A 15,228-nucleotide genomic window follows, 5' to 3' on the forward strand; every position below is an offset into this window, starting at 1 on the left:
TCAAAATAAATGAGAAATGATAAAAAAGTCCTCTGAAAAGAGTTTGTTTGTTTAACATTTTTAATAGCATAATTTCTCACAAAGTTAAATCACATATTAAAATGAAAGTGTTAATTTTAATGTTATATATCATGTATAGTTTATATATAGCTATACTACTACTGCTATTAATAATAACTTAAAATAGAAACATTATTAATATTATTTGTGAAAAGCCTTCTGGTTTAATATTTTTAATTGCATAATTTCTGATAAAAATGAGTTAAATAGTGCTGAAATAATACTTCTGAAAGACAGACTTTAAATTGGTATATGTGAAGAATAATATAAAAATTAAATGAAATATCCTAATAAACATATTTCTAGTTTCTAACCACCCTTACATATACTGATGCCTAAATTATTTAATTCACATGTATTTACATATGTATCTTTGATATATTTATTATGAACAGTAAAAATGACAAATTAATTACAAAACCTGAAAATTGTATAGACAAATAAATTTGAACTGGTTTTACTCTAATATTGGGTAGAATAGTTTTTTTTCAAATATAGAAAAAAATTGCAATGGCATGTAAATTAATTTTGAAAACAACATTTTGTCTTTAAAATGTCATGCTTACTATTTTTCTGTAAATAGATATGCCTTTATATTTCACCCAATCATCATTTTGGCAGAAGTTTAATAACCCCTACTCTTCTTACAGAAGCTACACTAGATGGCGCGACAATTCAACAGTCATTGCTAGTCACGAGTCACCAAATATGCCAGAAGGTTCTTAGAACCGAAGAACCACATTAAAACCAGTCATAACTTCCTGTTTTGGCAGACAGAACTCAACAACACTTCTCAGTGTTTGTTTCTGTTGCCATCCCAGACTCATGATTATTCCAATCTAAACATCCAGCAGCCTTCGGTGGAATTCTCACCTCACGCGGCTCCTGAGTATATGTTTGCATTGAGCTCGCGACAGCTGCTAGCCATTCACCACTGTTTAGAAAGGCTTTATGTCAACATTGGTTTTGCTCGAATACAGAGGTTTTACCGCACATGTGGTTAGTGATGCACAAGCGATAAACACTGCTTATCACTAAACCAAATACCGTTCTCATACCATCACTCTCATTTAAGGAAAATAAATAGTTTCATACAAACAAGCTTTATTTACAGTAATGGATGGAGAAAATCACTACTACTCATGTATCAGAACATCGATTTTCAATCACCATATATACACACACACACACATATATATGTGACTTGTCGGGTTAGCGGCACAAAATAGGCACGATAAATAACCAAAAAATTATTTTTTGAACATTTACAAATTATGTTTTTAAAAAATATATATAAACACCACAAATCAACACCCCCACTTCTCAGTTCCATGTTAGGCCTACTAACTTTTAACCATCATCCAAAAACGGTTCTCGACATGAGGTACTTGCTCGGTTTTAGAAGGCCAAGAGAAAGGGACAATGAAAAACATGGTGCTTTTGTTGTGGTGGATGTGTTTGTGCTTTATCTGGCTGTGTTTTCATCGTCTTTGGCCTGAGTTTGGCTTCTGGTCGCACCAAGCCGCTCTTTCTTTGGCTCCTCAACATAGAGATTGTCTGAATATGAGACATTCTGGGGTCAATGTCCTTGACTTTTACTGTCATCCGATCTATCAGAGTGAGATCCTCTCAAAGCTGACTGACAAGAAGTACCTAATTTATATGATATAAATACATAGGTCAACAAATGCATAGCATTTTTCATGAAATAGCACTCTAGTTGCTATACAGGCTGTCGTACGCCCATTATTAATCAATAGTTATCATTTAAAAATGAGGCAAAGTCTATTCCAGTCTAGTAGGAAATCTTTTTATTTCTGCCAGGACCAGTCGTTGGTCATTTCCTGCACGGGCAGGTGTTTTTCCAGGTGTCCGTTCCTGCTCTTGGCCTGCGGTGTTGTGGTTATGTTAGATTTGGGCTCGTTTTGAAAAATGTCATCGCTGGATTCTTCCTGTACCGGGCAGCTGAAGGGTTCGTCTGTTCCTCCGCTGCTTCCCAGAGACGTTTGACTGACGTACACCACGATGACCTCACCGCTGAAGTTCATCACCTGGCCGCTGGAGATAAAAGTAGTGTTGTTGTTTCCTGTCACCTGACCTGCCAAAAATAGATAACACATCAGAACCAGTGTTAGAGGAAGGTTCATATTTCCATGAACTAAATATTCATCCCTTTCCTGGAGACAAATTAACACCTGTGTTATTTTTTAGCATCATTTATTTATATATTTAATATTTTTTTAAGTACATTTTTTAGTAATTTTGTTGTTTTTATTAGCTTAAATTTTTTTATATGTCCATATAGTTTTTAACAAGCTTTAGTTTTTAGTTATTTTAGTAATGTTTTATATTTTCTGTTTTCATTTTCATTTGTGTTTTTGACATTTTTATTCATATTTGTTTTCTTTTAATGTCTATACAGTTTGTATTAGGTTTTACTTTTTATTTTATTTAGATTTTGTTTTGTGTTTTTTATTAGTTTTTGTTGTCTTTTATTTTTTATTAAGTTTATTTTTTAAGTTATTTTAGTCAGTTTTATATTTTCTTCATTTTTAATTTAATTTCATTTTAATTTAATTGTCTTCATTTTTAATTTATGTAAAGTATTGGCAATTTTATTGTGTTTTGTCATATTTATTAGCTTTTATTTTAGTTTTTTTTTATATTTTCTGTTTACATTTTAATTGGAAAGTTTTTGTAATTTTATTAGATTTAGTTTTTTTATATGTCTTAGTTTTCAGTTATTTTAGTAATTTTTTTATAATTTCTGTTTTCATTTTAATTTTAGTTATAGTAATTTAGTTTTTGACATTTTTATTAATTTTTGTTTTCTTTGAATGTCTATACAGTTTGCATTAGGTTTTACTTTTTATTTTAGATCTTTTATATTTTGTTTTGAGTTTGTCATTTTTAATAGTTTTTAAAAGTTTTTATTTTTAGTTATTTTAGTGATTTTATATTTTCTTATTTTACTTAACTTATTTTACAACAAAAATTAGCAATGTTTCATAAACTAGCTGAAATAAAATAAAATATAAAGCAGTAAACTTATGTGTGTGTGTATATAATGTAACATTATATGGTTTCAGTCTTAGTTAATAACAACCCTGGAAGATTAACACTAACATTTTAAGGCTAAACATTATGCATATTAATGCAACCAGATGTGTATTTTCCATTCGTACAAGGCAAACTTCTTTATAGTCTTGCTGAAACACGTGAATACACTACGCTACTACTTTAGATGTTAGTGGTTCACATAAATAGTCTACATTACAAACTGGAAGCTAATAATGCCACATCAGTACTGAATTGGCAAAAAGCTGTTTTTGTGTCGACCCCTCTTGAGCAACAAAACTGCTTCTTTCCACTTCAATTCAACATGAGCAGATTGCATGGTTCCTATTTTGTCTCTGAAAATACACACAGATTATCAATGACTCATGTTTCACACATCTTTTAGTCATTTTGCCACTGGTCCATAAAGGACCCTACACCCACTCTTTGTGGTGGCTGCCTGCCATATTTTTACAAAAACAACTTACTGGAATGCACATGACCTGAATGTGCTTGTTCTAATTATTACCACAAGACATGACACTTTATTTTAGTGTTCAGGTTACTGTACATGTACAAGATATTACTGAAGAACATTAATGACCTACATGTATAAATATTGTGTAATTCTTCTGTGGAAATGGAATTAATAGGATGGATTATGAGTAACACAGACACTGTTAAGTAATGTGTTATTGAAATGTAAGGATTTATTTAGCCAATACTTATGATTATAAATTATGTAAATAATAATTATAAATTATTTAAAAGATATACACTAACGTTCAAAACTTTGAGTGCTTTTAAAAGACGTCTGTTATGCTCACCAGTAATACTGTGAATTATTATTTTAATTTAAAATATTAACCCGAATATAAGACGACCCTGATTATAAGACGACCCCCTTTTTCCAGATGCACCTTTTGGAAAAAGGCTTTTTGAAAACCAAATCCTGTTTTGTTTTTCTCTCTGTAAAACACATTTTTTTCTTAAATTATTTTCATAATGCATATTTTTCTTATTACAATTTTTGTTTTGAAAGTATGGTAAATACTGGTAAAATGTACCAACAATGACATATAAAAAAGATACACTTTTTGATATACCATAAAAATAACAGGTATAGTCCATCTGAAATATATAACAGTTAGTCTATCCATCTCATAGTAGCCAACCAAAATGTTATTAGCAGTAGAAGTGAAATCTTATTGTAGCCTTCAAATCTGGGTACTGTCTTACGTTTTAAAATCACTTACAGAGGAAGTTTGGACTAACATGACAGCCACCACTCATGCCTCTGTAAGCTTTTCGTTTTCTTTTGTTTTCACTCACGGTCTTTACAGCACACATTACATTACATATTTCATGGCACACTAGTTTAATGCGTTTTTGATTCCACCTATTGTTGTGGGTGTTTTATTGACATGCCAAAGTCTAGACCCTGAATATAAGACGACCGCGTTTTTTCAGATGTATTTCCAAGAAAAAAAAACACTGTCTTATATTCGGGTCAGTACGGTAACTGTTTTCTATTTAAATGTGTTTTCAGATGTAATTTATTCCTGTGATGCAAAGCTGAATTTTCAGCATCGTTACTCCAGTCTTCAGTGTCACATGATTCTTCAGAAATTATTCTAATATGCTGATTTGGTGCTCAAGAAACATTAATTATTATTATCAATATTGGAAACAATTACGCTGCTTAATGTTTTTGTGGATGCATGATTCTTTGATGAATAGAAAGTTCAAAAGAACAACATTTATTTAAAATACAAATCTTTTGTAATTTTGTAAACATTTGAATGTCTTTCCTGTCCTTTATGATCAATTCAATGCATACTTGCATCCTTTCCCCAATATAAATACAATTATATTTATAATTTATTAATATGTAGAGTTTGTAGATTATATATAGGCTATATTAGATTATATATATTATTTATTTATACAAATATATATATATATATACTTGCATCCTATCCCCCCCTTTAAATACATTTATATTTAGAATTTATAAATCTATAATTTATAGACTGTATATAGGTTATATTAGATTAGATATTTTTTATATATATTATTTATTTTTATATATTTATTTATTTTTATTTTATATATATATATATATATATATATATATACATATATACACCCCTCACACACACACACGTACACACAATAATTTGCAAATAATTATATTATTTATATAGTAATTTATTAATAGTTGCTAAAACTATTAGTAAAGAAAGAATCACATTTTATTAGGGTTGTTTTCTAGCACTTTTAAAAGTTTACACAGGGATCCATCAATGTTGAAACATGATATATGGCCAGAAATCCAGTGCAACGCATCAGCCGATACAACGGTGTGCTACTAGTTTGTTAGCTTGGCCATCTGTTTCATGATCAAAGACGGGAATGATCTCACTGTGCATTTTTGACCTGCTATTACTGATATTGCTGATCATTTCCCATCTTGCATCATATTATAATGTATTTGCCCATTTGGAATAGAATCGCACGACAGTGCCTGTAAATCTGACACAGATTGGCGTGTACTGCACTATGAAGCAACAGCTTCAAATACCTCAGATGCACAGACAGCTTTTCATTTGTTTTGTCACTATTTTCACACATGTTAATGTCTTACCAGATGTGAGAGCCGATTCTGAGCACTGGTTCTGGAAGTCCGCGTCAGGGTCGGACTCGGACAGTTTGTGGTCATCACTGTGGATCAGCGAAAGACCCTGGTCATTAGCACTGACTGACGACAGAGGAGGAACGGTGGTGGAGTCTATGCTGCAGCAACAAGGTTCGTTCTGTCTATACGGCCCTTCGACCGGACCTCGGTCCCCTTGGATGCCTCTCATCTCTGACATGGCTTCTTTGCCAGCAGGGCTGCTGTAGTCCAGATAGAGTTCCTGGGAGTGCTGCAGATCCAGCAGGACATCCGACGAGCAGCTCTCACACAGCAGAGGCTCTTTCAGGCCGACGACCTGCACGTTTTCTCCGATGGCGTCTCCTGGCCTGCAGGAGCAGCATGTCGCCAAACCCGTGGCCACCAGCTGACTGCAGTCCTCGTTCTCTCCTACCTCTATGGGCTGCTTCATGGAAAGCACACACCTGCAGGAGCTGCCCGACAGAGGAGATGCAGACCCACCTCCGGAGTCCTCGCTGGAGCTGCCCGACAAGGTTTCTGCTCGGTCCTGGTCTTGTTCTTGGTCCGTGCAAGTCGATGTTTCATCAAGAATGGTTAATTGGGTGCTGGGACACGTGATCAGGGACTCTGGGGGGGTTCGTTCTTGGCAAATCAGAGGGAGGGTTTGTGGACTGTTACCACCGTGGTATGAAGTCATAGTCTCCTAAAAGAAAGTTAAATTAGTATGGGCCGGTTACACTAAGCACGATAACTATATCAGGAACTAGTTTTAGCCCTCAAAATGTATACAGGTCCAATCTGACCCAAAAGAGATACATACAAATAAAAATACAAAAATGCACAGACTTTAGTAATGGAATTAAATTTTACAATTCTTTACCACCCTTAAAATACACTTTATTGGGTCAGGTTATTTTGGACTCAGGTATGTATGGAGTACCATAGGTGTCAAAATACTTTTGGTAAAATTATATATGAAGATATATTAGTGCCAAAAACGTTTTTGTAAAATATATCCATTTCCCATATCTGACACACTTTTGGCACTGAATTTTCTAGATAAACATAAATCTATACCCTATTGATGAACCACAGCAGCATGAAAAATGTATCATCTTTAATATTTTAATTTACTCGTTAATCTTTAATATCTTTCTTCATCTAAAAGTGAACATTTATGCAAGTAAAAAGTAGTTATTTTGTTAGAAATACGTTTATATATTATATACTGTATATAATGTACTTATATATATATATATATATATATATACACAGACACACACACAAAGATTATAATATTAGATTATATATTTCTGTAAATTTCATACAATGATAAACTGAAATAAAATTTCTCATCAATACTGAAAAATTATACATACTTCGCATCAATTTTTTCTAAATAAATTAAGTAATTGTAATTAGTAACGGTAACATTCAAACCAAGTTTTTTTTTACATTCACTCATTAAATAGTTTCTGATCAAATAACACGATCAAAGACGGGAATGATTTATAAAATAATAAATTTATAAAAGAATGGTTTTATAAAACAATGAAAAATAAAATAAAATAAGACAGCATTTGAAGGCATTATGATGGTTATGTGGTGTGGCAGTCCACACCACAACTACAACAATAACAAAACAGTGTAACGATATTGTTGGAATCACTTTCAGAATATTGTTTTCCAGCTGATGACTGATAAAAACAGTGACAGCCAATCAGAATCTATTCTGCTTGAAAAAGCTTGCCTTATGCATTTAAAATAACAGACAATGTTACTTCTGTAAGTGCTTAAAATAAATAGAACGTTATAGTCCATTATTGTGGAGGCTAATATAGTTATCATTACAGTTTTAAGATATTCATTCTTACCTGTTGATTCCTACTTCCTTTCAGGTTTTGGACGCATGTGCGTAGATTTACTGTGGTGTCAGAAAATAAGCTTTAATCAACAACATAGACAAGAATCTACCACAAACTGTAGCAAATAAACATGACCCTGAACTAAATTTACCTGAGAGGAAGTTCAGCTTATCCTTGCAGCAAAACAAGAAGAGAACAACCAGCGATACCACGATGATGACCGAGAGGATGGCCACCACCACCCAGGGTGTCAAAACTGAGGAGGATGAGGAGGTTTATTCATCACACCACTCTGTGAAAGTGAATTCAATTCAACAAATACAAAAAATTTGAAATAGCCTACCAGGAGAATGGACTCCACACATCACATCTGATTTAGAGGTTCCGGGCTGTTTCTCGGTCTTGCCGATAGCTTTACAACTGGAAGAGAGGTAGACATATCAATACAGTGAATATGCTTTGGAAATATTGTAAGCTTTACAACTGGAATAGAATTAGACATATCAACAGAGGGCAGCCCAACAGTCTAGTCACTTCTGGTTTGATCAGTCCCAATTTTATCTTCTAAGAGGAACCGCAAATACAAAGAGCAAAAAGAAAAGGGGCTCTTTCTAGGGGAAGTGGTGGAGAAATTAATCATAATACCACAGTGCGGTAAGACTGCGGGGGCTTTAAAAAATGACCAGGCATGCCTGAGACCTTCCCCAGACAAACAACGCCTGTGAGAATGAGAGCTGTGATTTTGCAAATGAGTGCAGTTAAAGAACAGTTGTGTGTGTGTGGCTCAGAGGACAGGCATGTTTGTGGCACACACTCCCAACTGTTGTTAAACCTATGGAGTTGTTATTGTATTGAGTTTTTAAGCTTAGATTAGAGGCATACTCACTCTGTCCATTTCTTGCAGGCTTCTGTTGATAGGGAATCTGAGAAATATCCATACTGACAATGCGCACAGGAAGCTCTGCCCATCTCTACAAAGAGAGCGATAAAGAATTATAGACTTAAAATTTCAATAGACAAGTGAACACATTTTTACCGGTATTTATCCTAAATTGCATTCATTTTCCTTCTCGTTTGTGTTTCGGTTTTAAGCATCATATTTACTATCCATCCATGCATCCTTCCTTACATCCATCATTCATTCATTCATCCATCATCTCATTTATCTATCCATCATTCTATCCACCTATTGTTCTATCTGTCTGTCTATCCACCAATCTATTCGTTCCATCTATCTATCCATCGGTTTATCTATCATTCTTTCTATTTATCAACAATCCATAATTTATCTATCTATCTATCTATCTATCTATCTATCTATCTATCTATCTATCTATCTATCTATCTATCTATCTATCTATCTATCTATCTATCTATCTATCTATCTATCTATCATCCATTGATCCAGATTCACAGAAAGTATAACAGAAAGCCTTGTGATGCTTTTAAATTTTAATTACAGTGTAAATGTCAAGATGCTAAAGATAAATTGTAAACTACAACGTGCCCAGATCCATTTCTGTGAACTGTATTATAATGTTCCTTTCCATTTGGCACTAAATCTTGTGCTCAAAACCACAGAGCTGGAACAGCCACTGATTTACTGCACTCTCAATTACGGGTACACTTCATCTATCTATAAGGCATATGATTAATGTCTCCCACTTTAAACTTCTGAATAAACTTATAAAAGGGATAGTTCAGCCTAAAAAGAAAATTCTGTCATCATTTACTCGCCTACATGTTATTCATGTCATGACCTATCCCTTAATCAATATTTTCCCCAGAATATGATAAATGATCAGATCTTTTTCATTGTCAAATCTGTGTAGAGTCACCACAAGCTCTTACCGCCCATTACGACTCCTTCTCCTGCAGGACATTTTTTAATGGCCTCACAGTATTCGCAGTTGATCAGAGAGCAGTGGAATCCCTGCTTGCACCGACACGGTTCAGCCGCTGTAGGGTTGCGTGGACGAGTGCGGTTAAATCCTTTACCTGTAGAGAATGATTAGTGTGTGGTGTCAAAATATAATGCGCAATTAATCAATATTCTTTCTTTACACATATTACAGTTTTTCTCAGTTGCTTTGGTGCATTTCTCAAATCATCTTTAATATTTGCAAAGAAGTCTGTACATTTCTTAAAACAATTTGCGCAAACCGCACCACACAATAGATTACCTGCAAAAGCCTGTAACTTACTCAGAATGTTTAGTTCATCTCACAAAAGTAAGCATTTATGTCAATGAACATATCAGTCCCATCAGAATGAAAAGTCCTTGTGTCATTGTCCACAAACAAGATAAATATATATATAAATATAAATATAAATATAAAAATGCACTCTGTTAGTATTACCTGATATAAACTATGGCAACAGTTTGGATGACAGTTACTGTATTGAATTACAGAAGGCTGCACTTCTTATGTATGATATATATCTATTTCAAAAGTAAAAATTTACACATTACTGTACAGTATGTGTAATATTGATTGAAAGAGACTGGATAGGATTCACAGTTACACTTTTACTATTGGTCTGACAAAAAAAAAAAAAAACATTACAACGTCACTGTGAATGGAAAATAAAAAGAAATATGGGCACAACGGCGAAAAAAAACTAACAAAAAACTATATAGAAAGTCCACTGTCATAACTCTTGTGTTGTCTTCGGTCTATATGCTTTCCATTTGAAGGTTCATGAGATGTACCTTTGAGCTACTTCAGAGAACTGGTTTATCATTTGTTGATCTATATTCTCTTCATCAGTGAAAGTCAAGATTCACTTTGCACAATTCATGGCAAATTGACAAAAAGTCTAATAGAAATGTGCAAAAAATATGTTAGACAGTTTTGAACTAGATCAACCATTTTGCATTTAATGACTTATACAATTAACTAATGACTAGATGTTATTTAATTCATTTTGAGCAACATGACAATAGCATCTCAATGTAGGAAACCGCTGACAAATGTGCATAATCAGTTACATGAATGTATCAAAGCAATCACAACTTGTTCAAAAGAATGAGAAACTGCTTGCATGCCCAAGTGACTAGATGATGTGGAGGTTGAATAAGTGGTTTTAAAAATGTTATTTCTGATTCGAGAAATGCGCCAAAGCTACTGAGAAAAACTGTAAGTGACACTGACCTTCATCGCAGAACTTCTGAGGAATACATTTAGTGTCAATGTTCCAGTGCGGCTGGTATTCTTCACGGCCACAATCAAGGCACTTTGTGTCCAAATTGCCATCACAATGAGTGAAAAGGTATTTTCCTGCATTGAAATAAATATTGTGCTATAAGTTTGCTCATCTAAAGACGTAAATGAATGAATGAATGAATAAATTAGGCATTTATATAGCGCTTTAATACGTATTGTTGTACACCCAAAGCGCTTTACAATCATATAGGGGGTCTCAACCACCACCAGTGTGCAGCATCCACAGCACAACGGCGCCAGTGCGCTCACCACACCACAGGTGAAAAGGAAAGAGAGTCATAGAGCCAATCAAGTGGATGGGGATTATTGGGAGGCCATGATTGACAAGGTCCAGTAGAGGGAATTTGGCCAGGACACCGGGGTTACACCCCTACTCTTATAAGAAGTGGCATGGGATTTTTAATGACCACAGAGTCAGGACCTCGGTTTAATGTCTCATCCGAACGACTGTGCTCTTTTGACAGTATAGTGTCCCTGTCACTATACTGGGGAATTAGAACCACACAGGGTGAGCAGCACCCCCTGCTGGCCTCACTAACACCTCTACCAACAGCAACCTAGTTTTCCCAGGAGGTCTCCCATCCAGGTACTGACCAGGCTCAGCCCTGCTTAGCTTCAGTGGGCTGTTGGACTGCAGGGTGATATGGCTGTGGCTAAATGTGTTTGTGGTTTTGGTCATTGGAAAAGGTTAGTGAATGCATATTGCAAAAGATGATATTCTTTTGAACTGTATAGTGGAAGTCATTGTAGGTTATAGTTTGTGTGGGTGTGTGTAGGCCTCTTCCTCTTTTCTCATCCTTCTGCTTATTAAATGGGAAAAAACAAGCAGATTTAGACCTGATCTTATTTTTCCCAGACAGGCTTCACTCACACACTATAAAATGAATGAATGGATTGTTTTATAGTGTCTTCTACATAGTATAATTAACTGGTCTGTATTGCAGCTCACCTGGTTCACATTTTCTGCAGCATCCCCCGTTGTGCTTATATTCATTCTGTTGGCAGCATATGGCCAGTCCTGCCTGAAATTAAGAGTTACAACAATAGTTATAAATAATGGATAAAATGGTTGTGACCAAACTACAGCAACATGCCACTTCAACAGATGAGACAGATAGATACTAAATTAACCGTGCAGCTTTGAGAGTTTCACAGGTCACCCATGGGAGGTTTTCACTTACAGATGTTTACCATTGGAAAAAACTCACAATAACAAATGTTTGTTTCAAATCAGCATATGAGAATAATTTCTGAAAGTGATGTGACACTGAAGACTGGAGTAAAGTTTGACCAGTTTTCGTTCAGTTTTGAACAGTACATTTATTATTTTACTTGAAAAATGCATGCCAGTTGCTTAATGGCATTTTTAATTCCGGCATTTTTAAGTGGCTAAATTGTTCAAATACTTTTTGAGGTCACTTTATCTCCAGACCTCTGGGTGATTTCTATAGTAACACAAACATTTGAGTGGTTAAAGCATCAGGGAATGAAAGAGTGGGGGAGTGTGTGTATGGTGGGGGGATATTGCCCAACTTGGAGGAAGAAAAAAAACAAGAAGAAAAGCAAAAAAAACAAACAAAAAAAAAAACACCACCCACATCCCTCCAGATACCACAAAAGCATTCCACGGTTTAACAGCAGGGCAGAATTAAATGCAATCCTTTAATTCAGTGCAAATCTGAGAAAATACAGCCATCACTCATATAAAAGACAATAAAAAAAGAAAATAGTGCCAAGCTCAGCATACTGGGCTCTCGTGGAGGTGAAAAGGACTTAGCTGAAGTACTAGGTGCATCTTTGTAGACTGTTAAAATAGGTAGAAATAATGCTCAAATTCAGCTTTTATGCACAGCACAGTGAAAAAAAATAATTGCTTTCAAATGAGCAACACGGCAAAGCCTTCGTTTTCTGTATTCTAGCCAACATATATTTTCAAATTATAGAAATGGAAGAGAAATATTGTTTATAGGGACTACAAAAGACAATTTATGAAATATGAACGCTCTCTTTATCTCGGTCAGGCAAAAACAAAACAAAAAAAGCAGAAGCAAAACTTTTTCCTATTTAGGTTTCCTGGGATTGATCATGGATCAAATTATATATCCATCATCTCAGGAAAATCCATGGGGATCATGGAAATTCATGAGGAAATATAATTTCCTTATCAGATTTGTTAATGACAACAAGCCTGGTCTAAACAAGGGACTAGTTCACTTCACTAAACAAAAAACATATTCATCAGGAAGAAAACCCAAATTATTGAAATGAAACTAGTTGTGATCTATATTCCTTGATGATGATATATATATTATATCCCTACTACAGTGTTTCTAAATGTGAATAAAAAAATGAAAATTTAAAACACTAAATTACAATAAACATTCAATAAATTGAATCCCTAAATAATATCCTCTTTGTTTCTATTAAGATGTTAAACATAGTTGAAGATGTAATTCTGAGGGGTTTTCACTGCTGAAGAACCTAAAGACCTTTTGATGGACGCATGTGAAAAAACACAGGAAACCCAAAGGAATGTCCAGAGTTCATTTCTGATCCTCTGCATTTGAATGTAAGGCTATACTCAGGCAACACAACATATTTTCATTGACTAAATATATAAGATCATGGTCAGTGACGCCCTGAAAAAGTATATGTTAGAAAATATGCACCGGACACAGAGAAATCTTTTCTCACATGAGCTCATTGCATATGGCAGAAGCACTCAGATATCATAACTCACAGGCCTAATGACTCAGTTCAGTCGTGTGCATCTTGCATTTATTCTGTTTATGAATGCATAAAAGATAGCAATGCTGCGTTACTATATACTAGAAGTGTATATATGAATAAAAGTCATTTATAATTAATTTAGTTTAACAGAATCAGTAGTTAACAAAACACGTCTCCATCATCTAAAGAAAATGCCCCTCAGTATCAAAGGTCAAAAAAGTTTTCAGAATTAAGTTTCTAGAGTTTTCTTTCATAACTTTTCAACCTGGCAAACACATGTTCAGACCTGCATGTGATGCAACAGAACTTTTAACCTGATATAACATTAGATAACTCAGAAAACAACTGAATGAATGAAAATATGAAAGAAAATGTGACATTTGGCGGAAAGATCTAGCTAATGATTTCTTATTAAAAAACAACAACAACAACAAAACACTACACACTTAAGGTTAAGACCATCATGAACAAAGCACAATCCCAGAAACACCCACATCATCCACATGGAGTTCCCCTCAAAGTGTGCAACAATTCAGATTCCAGGGAAAAGTTCAGAATAATCTGGTAGGGAAGGAAAGAGTGGGGAAGGGTTTTAAAATGTTTGTGAGAGGCCAACCTAAAGAGCACTTTCGGTCAAAAATGCCTATGTCTAGGTATGAGCCACAGACTAAATTAGTGACTTGACATCCAACTATTAGCGGTTCTTTTGAACAGTTCATTTCAATGAACCGGTTCAAAAAAGATTCATCAATTCTCTCGTCATTTGGACTTTACTCTAATTAATGCGTCCCAGTTTAGTTTGTTGCAGCCATAATTAATCTTAGATTTAATAATGTCAAACAATGTTAAAATGATTAAATGTTTATTAAAACCAACTCGTTTCGTGCGCGTGTTGACAAAACAGTCAATAAAGTCACAAACATATTTGCATTGCGTTTTATTCTTTAACATTCCCCCATTCGACTATTAATTAGGCTACTTTTTGCCCCACCAGTCAAATCCTCAGTTAACTACAAATGCTCTTATATGAACAAATCTTCCGAAAGAGATTTAAGATTTAGTCAGATCGAACGAACGAAGCGGTTTTTGAGAATCATTTCAAAGGTCCGACTCAAAAGAACGAGTCATTCGCGATTCGTACATCGCTACTAACAACCCGTTCTCGCAACAAAGCGCTGAAATACATAGAGGGGAATAAGGCAGTGCAAAACAATAATTCCCCATAATATTAAATTCCTTGTTTACCTATTATAATTCCGTTAAATTCAAAGACAAAGTATTCTAATCATTTGCAACAAAAAAAAACATAGTACGCAAACTTACCTGCGTGCACAGAGCAAGAACGAAGTGTGTGATCCATCCTTGAAATATCCAACTAGCTGAAAAATTCACTCTCATTTTTCTAAACTTGGAACTCTGTAATCTCAGTTTCGGTAGTGTTGTATTGTCCAGTGGGATTCAGCAGCAGACGTCTGCGCGCTCTGAAGGGATGAAGCTCCAGACTGCTGCAGTTCATTCGCAGAGAGCATGTCCCATGATGTTCACTCACCCACGCCTCGACTGCGGCTCTCCCTGTGTTTCCACTGCTCTACAGTCATGTGGAAGCTGCTCAGTTTCTCACACACTCCTCCCA

The 15,228-nt window shown here is 34.7% G+C and overlaps 1 protein-coding gene across 1 annotated transcript; it reads right to left on the reverse strand.

The window, feature by feature from the left end:
- Positions 1-53: 53 nt before the first annotated feature.
- LOC306863053 (tumor necrosis factor receptor superfamily member 11A-like) lies at positions 54-15,164 on the reverse strand. The gene is made up of 10 exons (XM_079406215.1): positions 14,919-15,164; positions 11,815-11,887; positions 10,794-10,919; positions 9,490-9,636; positions 8,525-8,609; positions 7,982-8,058; positions 7,790-7,894; positions 7,648-7,697; positions 5,765-6,476; positions 54-2,158 (listed from the first exon to the last, which is right to left on the reverse strand). Exons 1-10 carry the CDS (start codon positions 14,991-14,993, stop codon positions 1,872-1,874), a joined length of 1,737 nt encoding a protein of 578 aa, XP_079262341.1. The 5' UTR covers positions 14,994-15,164; the 3' UTR covers positions 54-1,871.
- Positions 15,165-15,228: the final 64 nt, after the last annotated feature.

Source organism: Barbus barbus, assembly GCF_936440315.1.
Source record: "Barbus barbus genome assembly, chromosome: 44".
NCBI classification, from domain to species: domain Eukaryota; kingdom Metazoa; phylum Chordata; class Actinopteri; order Cypriniformes; family Cyprinidae; genus Barbus; species Barbus barbus.

What these genes read in the sequence shown, in the direction of transcription:
- LOC306863053 (XM_079406215.1), bottom strand. Translation starts at nt 14,993, where the DNA reads ATGAGAGTGAATTTTTCAGCTAGTTGGATATTTCAAGGATGGATCACA. An exon ending in GTGTGGAGTCCATTCTCCTG is followed by an intron (nt 7,895 to 7,981) that starts GTAGGCTATTTC and finishes CATCCTCCTCAG; the next exon opens with TTTTGACACCCTGGGTGGTG. An exon ending in AGAATCGGCTCTCACATCTG is followed by an intron (nt 2,159 to 5,764) that starts GTAAGACATTAA and finishes TATTTTTGGCAG; the next exon opens with GTCAGGTGACAGGAAACAAC.